At 58.0% G+C, this 24,276-nt stretch overlaps 1 protein-coding gene across 2 annotated transcripts in view; it reads right to left on the reverse strand.

Moving 5' to 3' along the window:
• Nucleotides 1-23,985, reverse strand: part of DCHS1 (dachsous cadherin-related 1) — a 32,019-nt gene extending 8,034 nt beyond the window's left edge. The window contains exons 1-15 of one of the 2 annotated variants that reach the window (XM_035114976.2): nucleotides 23,747-23,985; nucleotides 19,979-21,808; nucleotides 10,594-10,782; nucleotides 9,816-10,047; nucleotides 9,449-9,685; nucleotides 7,557-8,561; nucleotides 7,252-7,439; nucleotides 6,979-7,075; nucleotides 6,675-6,832; nucleotides 5,748-6,585; nucleotides 4,396-4,635; nucleotides 3,344-3,469; nucleotides 2,624-2,833; nucleotides 1,133-1,996; nucleotides 98-211 (exon numbers count right to left, since the gene is read on the reverse strand). In XM_035114976.2, coding sequence (XP_034970867.2) covers nucleotides 98-211; nucleotides 1,133-1,996; nucleotides 2,624-2,833; nucleotides 3,344-3,469; nucleotides 4,396-4,635; nucleotides 5,748-6,585; nucleotides 6,675-6,832; nucleotides 6,979-7,075; nucleotides 7,252-7,439; nucleotides 7,557-8,561; nucleotides 9,449-9,685; nucleotides 9,816-10,047; nucleotides 10,594-10,782; nucleotides 19,979-21,712 — 6,232 coding nt within the window. In that variant the 5' untranslated portion in view covers nucleotides 21,713-21,808; nucleotides 23,747-23,985. Of the gene's footprint in view, nucleotides 1-97; nucleotides 212-1,132; nucleotides 1,997-2,623; nucleotides 2,834-3,343; nucleotides 3,470-4,395; nucleotides 4,636-5,747; nucleotides 6,586-6,674; nucleotides 6,833-6,978; nucleotides 7,076-7,251; nucleotides 7,440-7,556; nucleotides 8,562-9,448; nucleotides 9,686-9,815; nucleotides 10,048-10,593; nucleotides 10,783-19,978; nucleotides 21,809-23,295; nucleotides 23,459-23,746 lie in introns of those variants that run through there. The other variant, XM_035114975.2, reaches the window with a different exon arrangement.
• Between the last annotated feature and the right edge of the window lie 291 nt (nucleotides 23,986-24,276).

Below are 24,276 nucleotides of genomic sequence, written 5' to 3' on the forward strand. Positions count from 1 at the left end.
ACCCAGAGATGAAGCCGCCTGAGAACAACAGGGCCCAAGGCCTCTCCTCACACCCTGTGGGGCCTGTCTGGCCTTGTCCTCACGGGCCCCTCCATACCTGAGCTGGGCTGGATGTGGAAAGCGCCCTTCTCATTGCCACTGATGATGCTGTAGCTGATGCGGCCTGAGGAGCCGGCTGTGTGGGTGGCTGGGGTGCTCAGCACGGTGGTGCCTGCAGGGGGAGGGAGCCAGGGGGCAGGCCTTTAGAAAAAGAACATCCCCTTCCAGAAGGAAACCTGCTTTGCTGCTATTGGAAGATTCAGAACAGGTAACAGCAAGCACTTCTTCCTGCAGCACAGAGTTAAACCATGGAACTCCCTCCCACAAGAGGAAGGGATGGCCACCAACTCGGATGGCCCTGAAAGAGGCTTAGGCAAATCCATGGAGGAGGAGGAGGAGGCTCCTGAGGGCCACTAGCCAGGATGCCTATGCCCACCTCCAGGGCCGGCCCTACGGCCAGGCTGGGTGGCGCAGGGCGCCAGGGGGGAGGGGGTGCCACGGAGCTGCACCTGCCCGCCCGCTGCGCTCTGCACTGCGCCCACCCGCCCAGCTCCGGCCGCCCAGCTCCGCCCGCCTGCCACGCTGGGAAACGGGGCAGGGCGGGGGCACCGGAGGGATCCGTCGCACCACGGCGCCAGGGCGCCAGATATACTTAAGACGGCCCTGCCCACCTCCACGGTCAGAGGCAGCCCTGCTTCTGAATGCCAGTTGCTAGAAACCGCCGGAGGGGAGAGTGTTGCTCTTGTGCTCTGGTCCTGCTTGTGGGATTCCTATATTATCATTATCATTATCATTATTCCACCCGTTATCAAAAGATCCCAGAGTGGTGTACAACATTAAGGACACATTTTATGGGCAACTGTTCAGCCCCTGTGAGAACTCTGAAGTTTCTTATGCTCAATAAAATACATTTTATTGTATTTTAATCTTTGCTGGAAGCTGCCCAGAGTGGCTGGGGAGACCCAGCCGGATGGGCAGGGTACAAATATTATTATCATTATCATTATCATTATCATTATCATTATCATTATCATTATCATTATCATTATCATTATCATTATCATTATCATTATCATTATCCCCTTGCCCATACCTGCCACAGCGTTCTCTGGCAGCGTCACATCGCTGGTGCTGCGGGGGAAGCGGACCCCCCGGAAGCCCTCGTCTTGCAGGTGGATGACCACCACTCCGATGGAGGAGAGCGGGGGCTCCCCCAGGTCGCTGGCCAGGACGAAGACAGTGCGCTGGCGCTGGGTGAGGGTGCCCAGGGGCTGCAGCAGCTGAATGGCACCTGTGTAGGTGTTGATGGCAAAGGCGGGGCTGGGGGCGGCCAGGCGGTAGAGGAGGGAGGCGTTGGCGCCCGCGTCATGGTCCTCAGCCCGCAGCGTGGCCACCACCCGCTTGGTGGGCATGTTGCGGGGCAGCGTGACAGAAAGTGGGCTGAGCGGAAAGGCCGGGATGTGGTCGTTGACGTCCTGGACGCTGACCGTGACCTGCACGGAAGCACTGCGGGGGCTCAGTGGGGACGAGTCCACGGCCACAGCCACGAAGCGGTAAGAGTCTCGGTGTTCCCGGTCCAGTGGCTGTGTGGTGGTGAGGCGGCCTGTCTGAGGCTCCACCTGGAAGGTGCCCAGCGACTCGTTGGCCAGGAAGTAGGAGATGCGTCCATTGGGCCCTTCGTCCGGGTCCTTGGCCTCCAGCTGCAGCACCAGCGCCCCCACGGGCAAGTCCTCGGGCACCTCGGCCACATAGCTTTCCTGGGCAAAGTGAGGGGCATTGTCGTTCAGATCCAGCACTTCCACGTGGAGCGCCAGGCTGGCGCAGCGTGGGGGGGAGCCGTGGTCACAGGCCTGGACAGTCAGGGCGTAGCTGGCCACACGCTCCCGGTCCAGGCCTCGTGCTGTGGACAGCTGGCCGGAGACGGGGTTCAAGGCGAAGTCTTCCTCAGAGTCTCCAGCTGAAAGGGAGGAGCAGCAGGAGGAGGAGGGTGAAGCTTTCCTGGACCGGCACATGGCTGCCCAAACTACCCCTAATGCTGGCTTCTCAGTTGCCCTCCCCTGCCTGAAGGGGGCCCAACATGTTTGCAAAAGATTGCCTTACCCACTTCATGGAATTGACACTACTGACACCCCATAATCCCCTTTCAGCATTTGAAAGAACTTAGCCTGGAACTCCTTGCCTACTGCTATCAAACAGGCAGCTTCCCTATATTCCTTTTGACATTCTTGTTCAGGGAAGCTCAGAAATGCTGATGTAGATTTTATCTGCTCTAGTGTTTTAACTTTTTGTAGGGTTTAAAACATCGCTGCAAATTTTTCTTGATTTTCTTCTTTCATCTTTTTGTAAACTACTTTGAGGTTGTTTTTCCACAATTGAGCAACGTATAAATTTTAATGTATGGTAATGAATGAATAAATAAAATCTCTAAGGCTTAATACGGCTCCAAAGTAGGAAATGGAGGCTGCATGGACCCACTCTGAAATGAAGGGGGACCAGGAGAAGGAGCCCCTTCCCCTGGTGGGGTGGGAAACCTTTCCTTCTACCTGCATCATCCCAGGCAGGGAGTTTCCCTCCCTCCCCTCACCTGCCAGGCGATAGGTGAGGCGCCCATTTTCTCCTGCATCGTGATCCGTGGCCCGCACGGTGGTCAGCTCCACCTGGCTCTGGTTCTCTGGGACCTCCAGGGAAGAAGCCTCAGCCTGGAAGGTGGGTGCATGGTCGTTGTCATCTGCCACCAGGATGCGGACCGTGGCTTTGGCCTGGCGAGGGGGCAGCCCCTTGTCCCGTGCGTACACTGTGGGGGGAGGGGGAGCAGGCTGTGAGCCAGCAGGGGAAAGTCTCCTGGGGTGGGGACAGGGAGTAAGGGGGCTGCCAGGCACTGGGAGGGGCACACCGGCTATACCTGGCCCTCTGTGCACATTGAAAGGGGCTTCTGGGAGCACCTTCAGCTCCTTCCATTTGCCAGGTGCGGATTAACTCATTGTAACAGAGAAACCTCAGGACAGCAAAGCAGAAACACACAGAGGCAGCAAAAACAACAAATTCCATACAATGCCAATTGATACAAGTTTGTAATGGGATACACATTTAATAAACACTTTATAAAACTGACTCAGATTTTAAAACACTAGAAAGGAACTTGAGCAAGTCCCACCACAGGACTGCCTTTGCCCAAATGCTGCACCCAGAGCTGGCCTGTCCTTGTGTGCTCTCCGAGGCAGAAGGGGCCTGGGTGTGTCTTGGAAATAGAAGGAGCCCCTGGCCTGTGGTCCCAGAAGAGGACCCCCCCCTCTCCCCCACTTACCTGTCAGCAAGTGCTCTGCCCGCTCCTCATGGTCTAGGGAGCGCCGGGTGCTGATCAGACCTGTGTGGGGGTCGATGGAGAACTCGTCCCCAGAGATGCCGCCATAGGACACCTGCCCATTGGATCCTGGAGAGATATGCAAGGGAGGCTGAGCATGGGCCCTACTCTTCCCCCACATAGCTGCTCTGCTCTGGGCACAAGGGCCCCTCTTCCAGACCCTCCCAACCCCACTCGGCTGACCCCCCCCTCAGAGCCCCACTGCTTACCCTCCCCACCCCAACAAAGCCAGAGTGTTAGCAGGGCAGAGACTGGGGCCCCAGCTGTGGCAGCTGCCAGAGGCTGGCGTGTTTAAATTGCGCTTCAGAAGCCTTTCAAGATCAGCCTGACATGGAAACGGGGAGCTTCCTAGTCCAACCCCAGATGCCACCTTGGTACCAAGGCGCACACAAGGTCTCTGCCACATGGGGAGTGGGGAGGGTTGGAGCAAGAGGAGGTGCTCCAGCAGGCACCCACAGGCGGGCACCAGCTAGGCCAGGGGCACCTGTGCTTGCCACAGACGGGTGGCCAACCCAACACTGGGCATTCTGGCTATTTAGTTGGGGTTGGTCTGCTGGGCTGAAGCCATCTTGGCTAAGGGCCTGCCAGCCTCCTCTGTGGCCTGCCTTGCATTTGCACCCTCCTTTTGCTCCAAGGATTATCACCATTTAATTCTAACAACCCTCTTGTGAGGGAGGTTAGGCTGAGATGTCCTGACCAGCTGGCCAACAGTCTCCATGAGTCAAGTCCAACCTTTCCTCCCCTGGCCCACTCAGGTACCCTCAGCCCAAGCTGGCAGAGGTTCTCCACCCACTGATGCCCAGGAGTTCAGAGGTCTGAAGTTTCACAAACAGCAGGTGGCCTTTGGCACAAATATGCCACAATGCGCCCCCATGGAAAGGGGGCTTGTGTTCTCTGGGTGACCCCATTGTCTGGCCAGACACTCCTCCCCATCCCTTCCACTTCTGGGGTGGATGACCCTGCAGATTACCACAGGCAGAGGGCCAGGCTCTTACCCAGGTCGGGGTCGGTGGCATGCAGCTGCAGCACCGGAACACCAGGGGGCAGGTTTTCTGCCACACTGGCTTCGTAGCTGTTTCTCTCAAAGGCAGGCGCCTGGTCGTTCACATCCAGCACATGCACATGCAGGAGTTGCGTGGCAGAGCGCCGTGGCGACCCGTGGTCCGTGGCTACCACTGTCAAGTTATGCTGGGATACTTCCTCCCGGTCCAGTGTCCTCACGATGGATAGGGCGCCTGGGAGGAGAGCAGGAGGCTAACGTTTGAGATTGAGATGATGCAGGAAAACATTTTGCATCAAGACCTACAAAAGGGGGTTGCAGGGATCTCATAGTTCTGGGAATCAACTCTGCAAGACTCTGCCCTCAAATTTCTGGCCAGGTTACTCCAGTTGGAGTGCAAGGAGGAGTTTCATCTTTTTATGTAAAAAAGTATTCTTCTGCAAAAGTCCAATTCCGAGAAGGAAGAGAATAAAGCAGTTGTTATCCAGAAACCCTTGTCAACAATCACTGAAAAGGATCTCAGTAGCATTCTAGAACAACCAAAAGATGGAATTTCCCCCTTTGTTTTCTGCCAGAACCATCATAAGGAGCTGTTGCCCCAAAGGCTTAGCCCCCCCAGCCAAGCAAAAGGTGCAGAAGAACCACCCATCTCACAATAGAGCAGGGGCCAGCAACCTTTTTCAGCCATGGGCCGGTCCACCATCCCTCAGACCGTGTGGTGGGCCAGACTATATTTGGGGGGGGGGGAGATGAGCAAATTCCTATGCCCCACAAATAACCCAGAGATGCATTTTAAATAAAAGGACACATTCTACTCATGTAAAAACACACTGATTCCCGGACCGCCTGCGGGCCAGATGCGGCCCAATTGCCTTCTCAATCTGGCCTTAGGTTGCCTTCCCCTGCACTAGAGGATCTTAGACCTTAAGTTTGGGGTGATTTGTTTTATCTTTCTTTCCTAGACTTGTCCTTTTGCTCCTGGTGACATACAAGGTCCCTACATGCCATGGGGCGTGGGGACTGTGTACAGACCACATCTCGGAAAGACAGACGGACCATTTATTGGTGGCATATTGCAAGATGACCCCACAGGACAGGGAGGAGGGACTGCTGCCGCCACCAGCCAATCAGCAGAGCGCCCAGTCAAAATAGCAGGGTGTGCAAAAGGCGGGAGAACACAGAAAAATCTCGTGGGGGGAGGACTGTTCATATAACTGAAGGACATCCCTTCCATCCTGATGCAGTGCTATTTCCCAACTCCTGGGAATGCATGGTGGGACCCTGCACACACAGACTACAAATCCCCCCCTTCCCCTGCATGGCGGCCTGGTACCCCCTCCGCCTTACCTGTGTTGGGGTTGAGGTGGAATCGCCCATCCAGGTTCCCTGCTCGGAGCGCATAGCTGACCCTCCCGTTCTCTCCCAGGTCCCGATCCCTTGCCACCACCTGGAGCACCAGGAAGCCCACGGGCTGGTCCTCAGGGATGTCAATTCTCGAGGGGGTGCAGAACTCAGGCCCGTTGTCGTTCTCGTCCGTGACGAAGATGTGGGCAGTGACAGCCGCCGAGTGGCGCTGGCTAGCGTTGAGAGCCTGGTCTGTGGCCTGGACCACCAGCAGGTAGGCTGACTGAGTCTCGCGGTCCAGTGCCCCCTGCAGGCTCAGCTCCCCGCTGCGCGCATCCAGCTGGAAGGGGGCCTGGGGGGCCTCCTGGTGCAAGAGGTTGTAGCGCAGTTGGCTGTTGGGTCCTGGGCCGTCCCCATCCAGGGCCTGGAAGGTGAAGAGGGATGTGCCAGGGGTGGCCCCCTCAGACACCACCACAGTGACAGGGTCCTGGGGCCACGTGGGAACGTGGTCGTTGCTGTCCTGCACGTGGATCTCGACCAAGACCAGGCGCTGGCTGGGGTAGCCCTGCAGGACGTCTTCCATGCTCACTTGCAGGCTGTGCTTCATCCCTGCTTCGTAGTCTAGCTCCTGGGCCACGTAGATGTTCCCCGTGCCTGGGTCCACCACAAAGAGGCCGTCCCCGCTGCTGCCCCCCACCAGCATGTAGGTCACTTGCCCAGGTGCAGGTGGCTCTGGGGGGGCCACACAGCCAATGAGAGAGCCCGGCTGCAGGCCCTCCGAGGGGTGAAAGGTCAGCACCGTGGTGTCAGGGCGGGGCAGCAGGCGGGCTGTGGACACCACCTGCAGAGGGAGGGGAGAGGTTAGGAAGGGGCCTAGGGGGTATTTGGGGCAGGCCCAGCCCCACGCCCGAGGCAAAAGAGGTCTCCTACTTGGATGCGCACGGCTGCTGTTGTGCTCTGGGGGGCAGCACCTCGGTCGCTTGCTGTCACTGTGAAAGCGTACTCGCCCCGTTCTGCTTGGCGCAGCCGGGTGGCTGTCCGCAGTTCCCCGGTGGCCACGTGCAGGGAGAAGCGCTCTGCCCAGGCACCTGCAGGGAGACCAAGGGAGAAGCGCTGAGGGAGGGGGGCAGCCAAGGGCAGGCCCAGGAAACCCTCCTGGAGAAGGAGGGGAAGCCTGAAACCTCTGGGCATTGTGGGGCCTCCCAGGAGCACAGCCCAAGGGGATCTGTTCTACCTGACAGCGAGTAGAAGACAGTGCCGTTCTCTGCCTCGTCTGGGTCTTTGGCCCTCAGCGAAGCCACCAGCAGCCCAGCCGGCTTCTCCTCCAGAACCTGAGAGGGTACAGCAGAGGGGGGGGAGCTGGAGTTGGCCGCCATTGCCTGGACACGCAGAGGGTGATGCCACCTCCCTACTCCATGATCCTACCCCTCGGGCCCTGGCCTTTCTGGGGAACTGCCAGTGCCCCTTGGATCCCTCGCCCAGGCATGAGCCAGGCCTGAGCACCCACCTGGAGGAGGAGTTCGCGGCCCTCGGCCACGTGCAGGAAGGTGGGTGCATTGTCATTCTCATCCAGGACAGTGACGTAGACGGTGCCAGTGGTGCTGCGTGGTGGCGTCCCCCCGTCCTGAACCACGACCTGCAGCTGGTAGCTGGCCTGCTGCTCCCGGTCCAGGCTCCTCCGAAGGCTCAGCTCCCCTGGAGGATGAGGAGAAGAAGCACAGCGCAGGTGAGACCCCTGGCTGCTCCCTCCCCCGGCTCCCACACGGGAGCCCCTGCTGAGAAGTGCCTCCCACTCCCTCTCTGCTCCCTCACCAGTCTGGGTGTGGATCAGGAAGTTCCCCTCGGGTGGCACCAGGCGGTAGGCCAGGCGGCTGTTCTGTCCCGCGTCCCGGTCGCTGGCCGTCACCCGGCCCACGCTGCTGCCTGCCGGCCTGTTCTCAGCCACAGTGAAGAAGTAGCGCTCCTCACTCAGGCGGGGGCTGTTGTCATTCTCATCCGTGACAGTGACGCGCACGGTGCTGGTGCCAGTTTGGCGACCCTCGCCCTCCCCGGCCACCGCCAGCACCGTCAGCACGTACAGCTCCTGCACCTCCCGGTCGAGGGTGCTGCGCACGTACAGCCAGCCAGTGTCTGGGGCGATGCCAAAGCTGGCTGCATCCCCCTCGGCCCGCAGGTGGTAGGCCAATGGGGCACTGGGCTCCCGTGCCAGGGCTCGCACCTGCAGGAAGCGGGTGCTCACGGGCACGCCCTCGCGCACCTCCACGCGGTAGGTGATTGTGTCAAAGATGGGGCTGTGCTCATCGGCTGCTTGCAGGTGAACCAAGAGGGTGAAGGTGGCACTGAGCCGGGGGACCCCGCCGTCCTGCGCCAGGATGACCAGTCTGTAGGGGGCACTGGTCTCCCGCTGCAGGGCCCCTGCGAGCCGCACCTTCCCGGAGAAGTGCTCCACTGTGAAAGCGCTGGCCCCTCCTGAGGCCAGTTCGAAGCGCACCTGCCCATTCACCCCACTGTCACGGTCCTCCGCCTGCAGGGTGTAGACCACCGTGCCCAGGGCAGCCCCCTCGGGTAGCAGCACTGAGTCAGAGGGGGCCAGGAAGGCGGGTGCATTGTCGTTCACGTCCGTGATGCTGATCTGCACCCGAGCGCTGCTGTAGGCGGGAGGGGAGCCGCTGCGGGCTTGGACCTCCAGGAGGAGGAGGGGCTGAGCCTCGTGGTCCAGGGGCAGGCTGGTGTGCAGCTCCCCCAGTTCTGGGTCCACAGAGAAGTAGCCGTGCGGGTCCCCCGAGGAGATGGAGTAGAACACGCTGTCCAAGTGGCCTGGAGGCAAGAACAGAGGGGGGAGTGGAGACCTGCTGGAGTGGGAAACAGCCCCCCTGTACCCCCAAATAGAGATGTACTTGGGACACAGAAACTCTTCTATTGAGCGCCTGCCACTCTCTGCATTTATTATAGGGGTGGGGGACCTGTTTGGATCGATGGAGCAGATCCTGATTAGCAGTAGCCTTGCAAGCCAAATTTGACAGGCAGTCAGCATGTGGTGTCACTTGACTGACAATTGGGCAGCCCCTCCCACCTCTGAAAGCCTATTGTACAGGGTTGCTAAGCGCCTGTCAGCCTGACTGTTAAGTACTTGGGGACCTGCAACAGCTTTGGCACAAATGGCTTAGGACAGCCCTGCCCCCCCCAAGCTTCATACTTGAATGGGGGGTGGGGAAGAAATGTGTCTGAAAGCCCTTTGCAAAAGCGCTCATTGAGGCAGCAGCACCCTCCTCTTAATATGGTTTAAGTGACATTTAAAGCACTTTGAAGCAGCCTCCCCCATAATTTAAACATCACTCAAGCACTGGAGTCTCCTAAGGCACCTCACAAAAGTGTCCTTTCAGGAAGTGCTTTGTGGGAGGCTGCTTCAAAGAGTACTTTTTGCCAGATGCTTTAAGACGGACCCTGTGCTCCCGAGACCATCTTCATGGGCTTTCCAAAAGGGTTCTTTGAAACAGCTCTGCACTTCTAAGAGAGCGGCCCAAGGTGGGGGAGGGGAGGCAGCGAGAAGCTCACTTACAGCAGAAGGTCTCACGGATCCACTGATGTTACCTGTGCTGTCAGATGGGCATGGTTATGGGGCCAAAATGGGGCCCCTGATGGGCAAAGACTGGCTCACAGGCCAGAGGTCCCCCACCCCTGTTTTACAGGCTCCCTATGCCTACCTGCGGGGTTGCGGGCATAGACGACCCCAACGCTGCTGCCTGGCCGGGTGTCTTCTGGGACCGTGAAGTAGTACTCGGTGCGCTCAAAGCTCGGAGGGGAGATGGTGCCGGCCACAATGCTGATGTTGACCTGAGCTCTGGGCTGGGCCGCCAGACCCCCTCCGTCTCGGGCCGCCACCTCCAGCTGCACCAGGGTGTTGGCTTTGCCCACCAGACTCCTCAGCAAGGAGATGGCACCTGCCAAGGAAGAGGGAGAGCTGGTTGTGGAGTAGGCCTGGGCCAGGGGTGGGGAGGGAAGAAGCAGCCCCCCTGGGGTGAAGCACCTGGAGGCTGGCGCTGCCCTGCCTGCCCCACCAGGCCTCCTCACCCGTGTCTGGGTTGATGGCAAAGAGGGACGGCGTGTTGCCTGTGGCAATGTGGTAGGTCACCCGCCCATGGGGCCCCTCGTCCTTGTCGTGGGCCGTGACACGCAGCACTGCTGAGCCAGGATGGCTTTGGGTGCTGATGCTGGTGGCATACTCCAGAGGGTAAAAGGTGGGGGCGTTGTCATTGATGTCCTCCAGGAAAACCTTGACGTAGGCCATGGAGCTCAGCCCACCCTGCAAAGGGAGGAAGGAGAGAGAGAGATGCTCCTGGGAATCCATAACCTGGAGCCTGGATCACACCTTTGTTTAATTAAAGGATGCTTCAGTTGTAATTCCTGTATGGCAAGAGGTTGGACGAGATGACCCTTGGGGTCGCTTCCAACTCGACCATTCTATAATTCCATGACTTCAATCTGCTGCACCTCAAATGGCCCCTGCCTGTGGGTGGGACAGAAGCCACAAGCCCCCAATGCGGGTGGCACAGACTGGGGTAGCAGCCAGGGCTCCATTTCCACACTGGTGCCTCCACAGCCCAACTGGTTCCTGGTGTTTCGGAAGGGCAGGTGTGGCTGGCCCCAGGGACCACGGCCTTCTTTAGGGTGAGGCCAAAATGGCTGCTGTAAACCTCCCCGCCCACCCCCACCCCAACACACACAGGGGCTGACACGGTCCAGCCAGAAGGGTCTCCAACAGCCCCCCAACCCCACTTGTGGCCACCCTTTGCCACCATTGGCTGAAGCCGTTCTGCCACAACAGGGCGAGCCTCTGTGGCCTCCTCACCCCATCAACCGCTGTGACGGTGAAGTCATAGGCGGAGGTGCCCTCATCGCGGTCCAGGTCTTGCGTGGTGCAGAGCTGGCCGGTCTCTTCCCCAAGGCGAAAGGCAGAGGGGGCTGAGCTGGTGAGGCCGGTGCCCAGGGAGTAGGAGAGGGAGCCCAGAGAGCCACTGTCGGCATCCGTGGCTGTGACCTGCAGAAAGCAAGGAAGAAGCATGGCATTTGCACATGTCAGGCGGCAACAGCAGGACCAAAGTGCAACATCCCCCCCCCACCAATGACACATTTGCATGCACACCTGCACACATCTGGAAGGTGGGGGAGGCTGCTTTCCTGTGTGCTGTGCCACCCCTACTGAGGTGGTGTGATGTATTCCCACACGTCTCCACAACACAAGTCCCTGAGGGCAATTTGACGGACTGAACCCACAAAGTGCTCTCCAGGGCAGGAAAAGTGAGCTGCACAAATCTAGGATGGGGGATCCCTAGCTTAACTGCAGCCGGGGGGGGGGGGTCTTAGTGAACTACAAGGTGAATGTGAGTCAGCAGTGTGATGCAGTAGCAAAAAGAATCCATCAATGGAGTCTCCGAAAAATTTGACTAATGGGACGTCCAGTGCACTGGAAGAAGCAAAGATCACCAGTGTGGAAGCAATGATTCTGCAACATCAACTTTGTTGGACTGATCATGTTGTGTGGTTGCCTGATTATTGTCCTCCAAAGCAACTACTCTATTCTGAACTTAGAAATGGAAAGCGTAATGCTGGTGGTCAATGAAAGAGGCTTAAAGACTCTCTCAAGGCAAATCTTTAAAGGTGTCATGGGCTTTGAACTCAGGACGAAAAGGGGAAGCGTGCTAAGAGGAAGGCACGCTTGGCAAACCTTCACTGTGATCAACTCCTGCCCAGAACTATGGAAGGACGTGTGGATCCAGAATTGGCCTCCACAGTCACTTACAGACTCACTGTTAAAACTGCGTTCATGGAAGACAATCTTACTCAGCTACAAGTGATAGCCAAAGGAGGAGGAGGAGGAGGAGGAGGAGGAGGAGGAGGAGGAGGAGGAGGAGGAGGAGGAGGAGGAGAAGAAGAAGAAGAAGAAGAAGAAGAAGAAGAAGAAGAAGAAGAAGAAGAAGAAGAAGAAGAAGAAGAAGAAGAAGAAGAAGAAGAAGAAGACAGCAGCAGCAGCAGCAGCAGCAGCAGCAAAAAAAGCTCATGCAGTTGTAGGCTTCCTCAACAAGCATCAAGTGTCCACATCAAGGAATGTTGGGGCCAGTCCTCTCTTGAGGCAAAATGAGGTGACTGCCTCAGGGGGCAGGATCCACAGGAGCAACAGATCCCATTGCAGATCTTTATTCCCTGCATATTCTTGATGTAGCTCTTCACCTTTCTTCTCTGATAGAGGGAGGCATGTTGTAGTTTTCCTCAGGTGCCAAAATGTACAGTACTGGGTTGGCCCCGAGGGACGTCATAGTAACCCTGGAGTCCTGCGTTCAGTTCTGGGTACCCCAGTTTAAGAAGGATGATGACAAGCTGGAAGTATGCTGAGGTTGGTGACCAAAGCTGATAAAGGGTCTGTAAACTAAGCCTTATGAGGAATGGCTGAGGGAGTTGGGGATGTTTTGCCTGGAAAAGAGGAGACTGAGAGGGGATATGATAGCCAAAAATCTAAAGGGTTGTCACATGGAAGATGGAGTAAGCATGTTTTCTCCTGCTCCAGAGGGAATAGGTTGTGGACTCTCCTTCATTGAATGTTTTTAAGCAGAGGTTGGATAGCCATCTGTCATGAATACTTTAGTTGAGATTCCTGCATTGCAAAGGGTTGGACTAGATGCCCCTCAGGGGTCCTATGATCCTATGACAATAGCTGTCAGCATATGGACTTCTTGGGAAAGACACAATGAGAAACCACAAACATTATTTACAATGCCAGATCATAGGATCATAACCCGTAGTGAATATAATAATGACAAGATTATTTGTTAATGTTGGTTTGCTCTAATTAGAAGGGAATCCCAGATGCAGCATGATGTCTCTCTTCCTCACTTTGTGCCTTTTGGTTGGGGTGCTCCCTCTGTTTCTAAAACCAGCCCTCATTTCCTCCCCCCTCTTAAAACACACACTAGACCTGCTTGCAAGGCCTGTACAAGGTGCGGGGGGGGGGGGCTCCTTTCCCAGAGGACAGACTCTTCCACAAGCCCTGAGGGGGGTGAGGCTGTGGGGAATGACAAAGATGTGCTTGGGGAGGGGGCGGAGACCCACCCAGACCAGCAAGCCGGAGATGCCTGCATTTCTGCTGCCCAAGGCTCCCTCCACCTCCCCTCCCCAGCCAAGACAGCAGCTCTTTCTGCTCCTTCCCAGTGTTCATGAGGGAAAGAGCTCTGTGGGTGGTGGAGGCCAGGAGGGAGGTTTGCCATGTAGCCTCCACAGACAAGCCAACAGCCCAGCCCCAGAACCAGCCAGTTACACGCTGGGGTCTTATATGCTGCAGATCATTTTAATGATGCAGCCGCAGTGGGGAATTTTTATCAGGCAGGCAGGGTGCATTTATTAATAATAATCCCATCTGTCAGAGATGCCTTAGCAGAGATTCCTGCATTGCAGGGGGTTGGACTAGATGGCCCTTGGTTGGGTCCCTTCCAACTCTACTCTTCTATGATTCTATAACTACCCCCTTCCCACCCCCACCCCCCAAAAAACCCCAATAGAGAGGAGGCCCCAATACTCTCATAACAGCTTGGCCAGGGTGGTGCAAGCAGGGCATGGAGCTGGTCAGGAGTGTGCAGCCCCCCCCCCATGTTCTGTGACCCATAAGATGATGCCCACCATTAAGCACACTTCACGGGGAGAGGTTGAGTGTGTGGGGAGGCTTCCCCCCACATCATCGCTCAGCTGACCTGCGATGGGATCTCCTGACACTTTGCTTTTTAATGAAATGCAGCTGGAAACAAACAGCTTCTTGTGGTATTTTCAGGGGTGGGGTGGGATTTAGACTGAAAAACAGAGTTCACCGGCCCCCTCCCAAAATGCATTAAACCCAAGCTGGCCGCCACCTCCACTGCTCAGCTGCATGTCATTAGAAAGCAGAGAAAAGCTCTCCTTTGGCTCTGTGATTCTCTGGAGCTCCTCTTCCATCTTGCCTCCTGCGAATCCTCAGCCCCAGGTGCTACAGGGCAGGGGGGCAGGGGGTGTACAGCAGCCCCCACATCGAGCCATGCACTTTCTGGGGCAACAGGCACTTCTTCCGAAATAAAAGCCATGACGTGTATTTGTTTAACCTGATTAATGTAAGGTGCAGAGGAGACTCAAGAGGGGAGCCCCAAAGCCCCCCCCCCATTTCCTGCCTGCCAGGCCCCCGTCTTCAGCCACAGCCATACAATCACACACACACAACACCAGACAGGGACATTGAGGATCCTGCTGTTTGCACTGGAAGCCCCATTGCTGCGCTGGAGCATGGAGGGCTGGGGAGGGGAGGGGACTGTGCTTCCTGGCACAGCCTGTCACTGCCATTCCTGACAGAGCTCCTGCATAATGGAGGGGCCTCCCTGCAGCAGCCGCCCATCCGCAAGGGGCTCATGTTTCAGAGCAAAGTGCTGACGCCACATTCCCCCCCCCCCTTCCAAAGGCGGCCACAGCGGCACTCAGCATCCTGGGACTGTCAGGGCCACCCACAACCCTGGCAGAGACCAGAGGCATCTCTGACACACGCACACACACACACACACACACACACACACACACACACACACACACAGCCTTCCTCCATCCTGAGGATGGTCACCTCGGTTCCTCCCGCCTTTTGCTCATCCACACATTCATTCATTTAGGCCCAGAGAGTGAGGGAGGCTATGATGCTGACAGGGCAGGGATTTGAACCCAGCACCTCCCTACCAACCATTGCCCCTGCCACTAAACTTTGATGACTCTTCAATGGGCATGGCAGGACAGGACTGTGGGGAGCTGCATCCTGCTCAGAGCCCCTCTGAGTGATCAGGAGGAGGAGTTCCTCTCCTCCTCCTCCTCCTCTGTTCATGCACTTACAATGGACGGAACAAGGACGGAGGGCAGCCATCTCTGAAGTTTGGTTCCAGACAGGAAAGAGGAGTGCCTGTTCTTCCCCCCCCCCCCCCAAGAAGGAGCAGAGGGCATCCCTCTCAGGCAGGGACCAGGCCTTTTTGCAGGCTGCTCTCCTGACTGCCCGCCTGCCCATCCAAGCTCAGCCCAGCTCCCAGGCCCCGGATGGCAGGCTGCCCAGGAGGCCTCGCTCTGCAGATGTTTGCAAAGCCGCAGTTCCACATCTGGCTTTGGTTCAGGCCCAGGAACAGGGGAGCTGTGGCGCCAGTGTGGTCAGCAATCCCACGCACACTCCCGGCTAGGCGCACTGCGCAGCTGCCCTCCCCACCCTGGCACAGTTGCTGAGCGGCTAAAAGTGGTGAAGGAGCAGCCAGCTGGGCTATTTCAGGAAATGAGGGCTCCCAGCTCCCGGCTCCCAGCCGGCTTCCAGGGTCAGCTGGGGAGCGGCTGGCCTGCACGGGCTGGGTCAGAAGAGCGGGCCCCGTGGGTAGCTGTTGACAGCAGCAGCGGCCGCCAGCCATGCGTGGCCAGCGGCAACGCTTCCTAGAGCCTCCCTGCAGCTGCATCAACCCAGAGTCCTTCCGCTCTTGCTCTTGCAGCCAGGGCTAAGCAGGGGAGACTGGAGGCCAGTGCCCAGAGGCCCCATGGTCAGTTCCGTTGAGCCCCAAATCTGTCTGGGCAGTCACACCTGTGCTGTAGACCAACAAGGCGGCCATGGCCACCTTCAGGCAGGCCCAGCTTGGCATCGGCAGGGAGGAGGGTGAGGGTGCTCACCAGCAGCCCAAGTGCCATGCCGGGAGGGGGTGAATCCTGACTCCTCCCATGGCTCTGGGTACACAGAGAGAGCTCAGAAGGCACCCATGGCACAGGGGCCTCTTCCATCACACACCCAACCCTCTTCCAAGGACAGCCCCCTCCCTGGAATAGCCTACAGGCAAAAGCACACACTGGTCACGAGATCAGACCCACCTCAGTCCAGCCTGGTTCCCACTGTGGCCAACCCGTGTCCTGAAGGGACAAAGGCCAGAAGCAAGCAGGACCCCACCTGCTGTGATTCCTGGCAGCATGGCTAGTAGCCAGGATTAGGCCTTCATGATAATAATAATAATAATAATAATAATAATAATAATAATAATAATAAAATAAACACAATGGGAGGAATCATCACTTAAGTGCAACCCCAGCAGGGAGCCCAGACACTGAGGGCACAGCACCAACTAGACACCAGCTGGATGGAGCCAGGCAAGCCAGGCAAGTCACACAGGGCAGTCTCGAGCAGATCACGTGCCCTGGCGCTGAGGGGCGGAGATCGCTCCAGCGCCCCCGCCCTCGCAGGGCGCAGCATGGTTTCCCACCGGGGGTCTACCTAGAGCTGGCCCTCAAATCACATGCCAAGCAGCCTGGCTCTCGCAGGAAGTTCCATGACTTGATGCCCACAGTGAGGACTCCAGATCCTGGGCATGAGTCAGAAAGAGTAGAAAGTGGTGCTGCAGGATCCATTGGGTGAGAAAGGGCATGGAGAGGCCCCAGGAGCAAATGCCCAGCACCCAGAAGGACATGGAGTCACTGCCACTCAGATGGTGCCACATGTAGGAATTCAGGTGTAGCCTGCCTATTCAGAGCCAACAAACAGCCACATTTTCTCTGCCCAAGCCAGCTCAGGAGGTGACAATGGAGGATGCGAGTTTGAATTACATTAAGGTGGGGGCTGCACATCTCCTTCCCACTGCACAAGTAGGATCCCTTGAGAAGCAGAATTCATGAGGACACATGGCCACAGGGTGGAGGAATGGATGTAGTCACCTTTGCATAATCAACCAGTTTCTGCACACATCACACACCCTTCTCCAGCCTCCATCCAGGGAATCAAAAAATCACAGAAGTGTAGAGTTGGAAGGGACCCTGAGGGTGATTTAGTCCAGCCCCCTGTAATGCAGGGATCATTTGCACAATGGGGGGCTCAAACCCATGACACTGAGATTAAAAGTCTCATGATCCACCAACTGAGCTATCATCAAGAGATGTTGTCAGAGATCCAGGACATATCCCAGCCAGGCAAAAAACACCCAGGATGCAAAGGAGGGTCAGGGAGGGGAGGTGGGTGGCCCGGGGGGGGGGGGAGTTTCCAAAGGGCCACAGACTTTCTGACAGTAAGAGCAGTTCAACAGTGGAACTGTCTCCCTTGGGAGGTTGTGGATTCTCTTGCATTGGGGTTTTTTAAGCAGAGCTTGGTGGCCCTCTGTCATGGATGCTTTAGCTGAGATTGATGCATTTCAGGGGGTTGGACCGGATGATCCTTGGAGGTCCCTTCCAACCCTTTTAATATTTGGTTGGGAGCAGCCCAGAGTGGCTGGGGAAACCCAGCCAGATGGGCGGGGTATAAATAATAAATAATCATTATTATTATTATACAATTCTATGATTCTATTAAAGCCATTGTTTTCTCTTTGCAGCTGCATATTTCCTGTGAAGTGGCAGAACAAGCAGCAGAATCTGGTTCTTCTGCACGCCTTCCCTTTTTCAAACTAGCCTTGGTGGGTGACAAAGAGGATGTGCAAATGATAAATGGGGGAATGGAAGAAGCATGTGTGGGGCAGAGAGAGAGGAAGGGGGAGGGGTGCTAGTTGCAAACAAGATTTTTTTTATTTTTTTAAAGATATGACTATAAAGAGCAGTTGTTGCCAACAGGTTGGGACAGAGGACCCCAACCCACCCACAGTGCTCTTTTGAGCCCCCAACCCCACATACTACCCACCCAGAGACCCTCCCCCAGGGCTGACACTTCTGAAACAAACCTGTGGCCAGCCTGAAGCACAGTTTTTGACATGCCCGCTGAGCATCTTTTCTGTGCCTGTGCCCCCTCCCCAAGTCAGAAGCAAACACCCTCCAGCCACTGCCACAGCCACCATCTGAACCTTCGCTTTGCTTCCCCAGGAGGCCCCCTGCCCAGATCGGCTGCTGGGGAGCTGGCATGCTCATGTCATGGGGGGGAGGGCTTGTCTTCCATCCTACAGCGAGCCCACCATCAAATGTTTTACTGTTTAAATTCCTTTCTAATAAATATTCCTGTTGTGTTTTATATATACATGTATTAAAAACATTTTAAATATATTTTAATTAATTAAAATATATATTCGAAGGAAGCATTTGCCCCCTTTCCTGAGCTATTGTGCAGATTCCTAGTTCAAAGAATATGAAAGGACAAGGAACAATGTCTGCAGATCCAGCTCCTTCTCTTGCTCAGCAAACCTCCCCATAAGTGGCGATGGAGTCTGGGGCTGCCGCAGTTGCACTACCATGGGAGAAACTGGGGTTTGCTCAGCCAGAAAGTCCCTCAAATAACACATATGTCAGCAGCATAAGGAAACTCTCAAGGAGAAAGCAGCAGCCAGCCAGCCAATGGGAACAGCCATTTCAGAGGTCTGCAGCTCTGAAAGGGACAACCTCAGAGGCCAGAGCTATGAGCTTCTAGAGGCAAGAGAAAGGAAACAGGGAGCATGGCAGGAGACAGAGAAAGATGCAAGGTACATTCCACAGCCCAGAGAGCTAAAGGGGGAAATGTGTAGGAAGCTAGAGGAAGGAAACCACCCTGACAGGTTTTGCACTGAGGAAGTTGGGAATATAAACTGAATAAAATAAATCTGGATAAAATATACAACCAGGAAGAAGTCAGTCCATCCTGGGTTTTCCTTAGTGCATCAACAAATCAACCTTTTATACAACCTGAGATGCCACTGACTGTGGCAAGGAGCGGGGAGGGGGGACGGGGACTCAGTCTCCAGCTCTCCTCCTCCTTACCCAGGGCCATCCTGGCTCTTGGGAGGTACAGCCCCACAATTATCTGGAGGGCCCCAACATGTCTGCACCCCTTCTTCAAACCACATGGCAACATTGCTGGCGCTCCGATACTCCCCACCCCATCCTGCCCTCCTTGGGCTGCAAGGGAGAGGGCCTTCACCTCCTCTTGGCCAGCTCACCAGCTGCCTGCCGCCTTCCCCCCTGGTCTGCACTCCAGATACTCAGCTGCTATCATGGGGAATGGTGGGGTGGGTGGAGGGATGACATTTCACAACGGACCTCATTACAGAGGAGCAGGATCCTGTTCCATGAAGCTAAGGCTGGCATCGCCTGAGGCACCTCAAGGCAGCTGAGCCACCAAAGGGATCCCCGGAGGACCCAAATTGCAACGGGGTTCTTCCAAGGCTAAAGAGAGCCAACTTGGCGGTATGACTAATGGACCCTGGCAGGTCTGCTCTGCAAATCTCCTGGCCTGGCCCATAAAATGGGGTTGGGTCCTTGGCCCATCTACTGCTGCACTGCCTCCTGCGAGGGAAAGAGGCTGCTAGGGGCCTTGCAGTAGAGCTCACTCTCTCCTCCATGGCGGATTCTGTGGACTCAGCCTGGAGGTTTCTGCATGCCAAGTACTGTATCCATCTAGTGAGCTTATTCCTGTCCAAAGTTCCTGCAATGGACAGCCCTGTGGAATGGAGAAGGGCAGGAAGCAGGAGCTTATCAAGGAGGAGAAGGGCCCCGCTCAGCAGACTGCTGGGGCTTATGCAAGTGTGAGGCTTCCTTGTCCCTTCCTGGGACTTTCCCCCAACATGCCAAGGAAAGGATTCTTTCCCTCTTGATCCTGTCCCTTCTTCCTGAGCCCACAGGGTGGGCAGAGAGAGGGGAATGGCCCTAAGACAGGAAGTGGGGAGGTAGGACTGACCTTTCCTTAGCATGGCAGCCCTTCAAGATAGGGAGGTATGTGGGGCTAGAAGGGAATTGCTATTATAGAAATAGCCTGGCCTGCCATATTCCAAGTCAGACCAGAGGTCCACCTGGCGTAGTTCTGTCTACAGTGGCAGCAAAGACTCTCCAGGATTCAGGCAGGAGTCTCTCTCCCAGCCCTACCTGGCTGTCACTGGGATTAAACCTGGGACCTTCTGCATGCCAAGCAGGCACTTGAACCCTGAGCCATGCCCTTCATGAATGAGCTGCCATTACCAAGAGAGGTGGTCCCCTTCCAATGAACCTCAGAGCTGCTGAGAAGACCTCTGCTGGTTGACTCTTGGCCAGTTGGACTTGAGGTGCACATTCCCCACCCTAGTCAAGGAACTCCAGCCCACCCACCCCCAGGCATCCCACCCCCTCCAGATCATGGATTTGTCTTTCTCAGGAGCCACAGACAAGCACAGGGCACATCAACCTGGGCCAGGTACCAGGGGGGGAGAGGCTGTTTGTACTGCCACCACTTTGGCTGCTCCTGCAGCATCGCCCCCTCCTGCGCCAAGTGCGCCAGCCAGGCCCCTCCCCAACCCCTTGCTCACCTGGAGGAAGCAGGTGCCAGGAGGGACGTTCTCCTTCAGGGAGACATTGTAGAAGTTGCTTTCAAAGAGGGGCTCATTGTCGTTGACATCCTGCAAGGTCACATGAACCACAGCGGTTGAAGACAGGGGAGGCTTGCCCCTATCCGTGGCCACCACAGTCAGCTGGGGCTGAGCATCGACCTCATAATCCAGAGAAGAGGCCGTTGTGACGATGCCTGTGGCAGGATCAATGGCAAACCAGTGGGAATGGGTGTGGTGGGTGTGCAGGATGCTGTAGCGAACCTCCCCATTCGGGCCCTGGTCTTTGTCACGAGCCGTCACCTGCAGCACGAAGCTGCCTGGGTAGACCACCTCTGGGACGCTCTGCTCATACTCCTGGGTGTCAAATAGGGGTGGGTTGTCGTTGACGTCTGTCACCTGGAGCACAAATGCTGACTCGGCCCGCAGCGGGGGCGTTCCTGCATCCGTGGCTGTCACCCGCAACTCGTAAGAGTCCCGTTCCTCCCTGTCCAGCATTTGGTCCACGCAGATCAAGTAGATGATGTTGTCTTTGGTGGTGAGGGCGAACTTGCCCTCGCCACCCTCCAGGGAGACGTTGACATTGGCGTACTCCCCATAGTCAGGGTCTGAGACGGAGATGCGGGCCACAAACTGCCCGGGCTGGGCGCCTTCTGAGATGCGAGGAGAGCCATCCTCACTGAGGAAGATGATGGTCATCGTGGGCTGGTTGTCGTTGTAGTCTCGCACCTGGATGGTGACGAAGGCTGTGGAGACTTCTGGGTGCACTGCCCTGTCTCGCGCCTGCACCACAAGCTCGTGCACCTTCCGCAACTCATAGTCCAACCCCTTGTTGAGCTTGATGACTCCCGTGGCGGCATCGATTGTGAAGTACTGCTCTGGGTCGCTTTGCCGCCGGTTGATCTCATAGACCACGGCGCCATTGTCCCCTTCGTCAGCGTCCAGGGCAAAGACCCGCATGATGCTGCTGCCAGGCTGGAGGTTCTCTGGGATGAGGGTGTGGTAGCGACTCTGGTTGAAGGCTGGCGCGTTGTCATTGACATCCTGGACAGACACGTCCAAGGTCATCTGGGAGCTCCGGGGGGGAGATCCGCCATCATAGGCCTCCAGAAAGAGGGTGTAGCTGGGCCGCGTCTCCCGGTCCAACATGCTGCTCACCACCAGCTCTGGCTGGAGGACCCCATTGGGCCCACGGCGCATCTCCAGGCGGAAAGCCTGCCCCACGTTTCCCCCTTTGATGGTGTACCCCTGGGTGTTGAGCAAACCACTGTCAGCATCAAAGGCTGGCTCTAGGGGGAAACGGCTGCCCAGGGGTGTGTGCTCTGGGATCTGGAGGGAGCTGCGCTGCTTGGGGAAGGTGGGCGCGTGGTCATTGATGTCGTTGACCTGGACATTGACTTCCACTGTGGCACCTTCAGGGGTGACAGCAATGAAGCTGTAGTGGTCTCGGCTCTCATGGTCCAGGACCCGGGCAGCCTTGATGATGCCGGTATTCTCATCAATTTCTAGGTCTGTAGCCACGCCGCTGCCCTCCTGGGCGGAGATGAAGTACATGTAAGTCGTGGTGTCAGGGGGCAAGCCTGCACTGATGTCGCCAATGATGGTGCCAGCCGGCTGCTCCTCATCAATCTGCAGGTCTAGGGTGCCCGGGAGTGCTGAGCCCTGCCCAAGGGCAGCCAGCACCCCCAGCAGCAGCAGCAGAATGACCCAAGCCATGTCTAGCTGCTCCCTGAAGCCTTTCCAATAGAAGCTGGTGAGGGTTGGGAGGCCCTCCAAAGGCTGGCCTCTGTCTGCTGAGCAAGCGCCTTAATCCTGCAAGGAATGCACAAGAGAAAGCAAGTCTGAAGGGGAAGAACAGGCTAGGAGACAGTGAGGGAAACATGCCAGTTATGGGACCCCCACCAACTACTGTCTTTGTGGCCAAGGGGGGAAATCAGATCCCAGAGCAGGGGGACAATGGTGGGTGCTGCAGGAAAGGTGAGAGGGGACGTTCCTGACACCCCTGACAGACCCCAAAAAAATCCCAGGACCCTTTCCCCTCTGGCAAGACAGGCTGGTAGGGGTGGGTCTTGCTGACTAGAACAGGGGCTGAGGAGTGGGCAGACCAGAGGACAGGGGTTGGGGGGGCAGGTGTGGTTTCCAAGTCAGGCCCTTCCTGGCTGGTGGCAGCGTACCCAGGGCTGAGGAGCTCCCCTCCCTACTCTTGCCAAGAGGACTTCAGGTGAGCAGGCGCTCCCCAGCCGCTTTTTCCGTAGCAAAAGAAAGCGCGACGGGGGCGCTACCCGTGCCCCCAACCCCAACTCTTCCTGCCCCGGGCACAGCCGTCTCAGGAACGACGTCCCGGTCAGGAGGGCCCCTGGGGCCACCCCACCTGCCTGCCATCGGAGACCGGGACAGACAAAGGCGGCGGGCGGGCTGCAGGAGGAGGAGAAGCGGGGAAGAAAGAAGAAGAAAGCGCGAGCTGGCCACGGCCCGCCTTTGTCTCTGCCGCTGCCGTCGCGGCTGCTCCCCGCCCCGCTCGCTCGCTCGCTGCCTGGCTGGCTCCCCCCGCCTGCCTTTGTCTCTCCGGCTCCTTGGCTCCGGCTCGTTGGCTGCAGCCCCACCGCTCGCTCCGCCTCGCTGTAGCGGCTCCTCACTGCAGGGGGGGCGGGGGGCGGGCGGGCTGGCTCCAATCCCGCGGGCGGCGCGGGTGCTCCGAGCGGGAGCGGTTCAGCCCTTCCTCGGGCTTAGTGGGGAGGGGGAGCCCCGCGGCGGCGGCTCCGAGCCCCGCAGGCACGGCCAGGATTCGGGCTCCGCCGGGAAGCAGTGATAGCCTGAGCTCATACTTGGCCGTGCTTGAAAGCGTCGCCGCCGTCGCCGCGATGGCACTCGGGAAGCCCCGGCCCCGGGGTTGACGGTGGGGCCCCGCACGGCCCGCGCCCTGCTCCAGGGAGAAGCCGTCGAGCTCCAGGGAGAAGCCGTCCTCCACCTGAGCTGACGCCCCGTCGTCCACTCCAAAGCGGCGGCGTCGGAGCCCTGCCGGCCCGCGGCTCGCACCCCGAGGCTGCTCTGGAGGAGTGACCCCGCCCCCTCGGAAAGGTCTCCCCAGCGGGGCAAAGGGGGCTGCGGCTGCAGGGAAAGACTGCGACTCTGCTCCCACCCCACGCCCATAAGCCCTTGGGCAGCGCGCGCCCCAGACCCAGTGAGCACTAGGAGTAGCGGGAAGGCAAGCAGGGCGAGCCGGCTTGGGGGGGGGGGTGTCCCTGGACCTTTGCTCTCCATTCCCCAAGACACATGCGAATCTCGCCCCGCGCGCACACCGTGAGGGGCAGCCCCATATCCCTCGGGGGTCCCGTCCTGTCCTTGGCTTTAGGGGCTCAGGCCAGCCCGCTCCGAGCACCAGGAGGCGCGGAGTCGCCCCAGCAGCGCCGCAGCTGCTTCCAATTTGCCCAGCGCCGAGCGCGGGGGGAGCCGGGCGGGTGAGGCGGGTCCAGTCCCGGCCTGTGAAACGTGCGCCCTTCCCCTCGCGGAGCCCCGACTCGCCATGCAAACCAGGGAGGGGCTGCTCTGGACCCTTTCGCCGCTCTTTAGGGTGCTGGGCAGAAGCACATGGGGCGGGGGCTGGCCAGGTGTGGGGGCAGGTTTCGCCGTTTCGCGGCCCGGTCCCGGCGAGGTCCCGCCCACCTCCTCCCCCGCGCTCCTACTCTGCTTGCGGGACAAAGGGGGGAGGGGCGCAGCGCGACGGCGCCTCCGAGCGCTCCGGCCACCTACGTGCATCCTCTCTCCTGGCCATCCGCCTGTCCACCTGGCGCTCCGGCCGCGGGTGGGGGGCTGGCCGGCCTCGGGGCCGGCAGAAACCCCCCCGCCAGGCGCCGAAGGAGGAGAAGAGGGAGGCGAGGGCGACGACGGCTCCGCGCTGGGCTCGACTGGGAGGATGGAGCGAGCGGAGGCTTCGCTGAAACCCGAGCCGCGCCGTCTGGCCCGCCCGCTCCTGCTTGCGCCGCGGCCCAGCGCACCCTCCCTCTCCGCGCGCGCCCCGGCAACCCCCCCCCCCCAAGAGCGAGCCTGGGCGGGGGCTGCGCCTGCTCCGGAGACGCGATGCGCTCGGCCGAATGGAAGACCTCTGCGCGCTGCTCCTCCGGATGCCGAGCGGGAAGGCGGCACTCGGCACATGCTCAGAGGCTTCTTTCTGCGTCGGTTGGTGCGGCGGCTGGCGGGGGTCCGAGCTCCCCAGTCTCCGCTCAGTAACAAACCGTAGTGCAAAAATCGTGACCTTTTCACTGATGAATGAATGAGATCGA

The sequence above is a fragment of the Zootoca vivipara genome, chromosome 4, assembly GCF_963506605.1.
Source record: "Zootoca vivipara chromosome 4, rZooViv1.1, whole genome shotgun sequence".
NCBI classification, from domain to species: domain Eukaryota; kingdom Metazoa; phylum Chordata; class Lepidosauria; order Squamata; family Lacertidae; genus Zootoca; species Zootoca vivipara.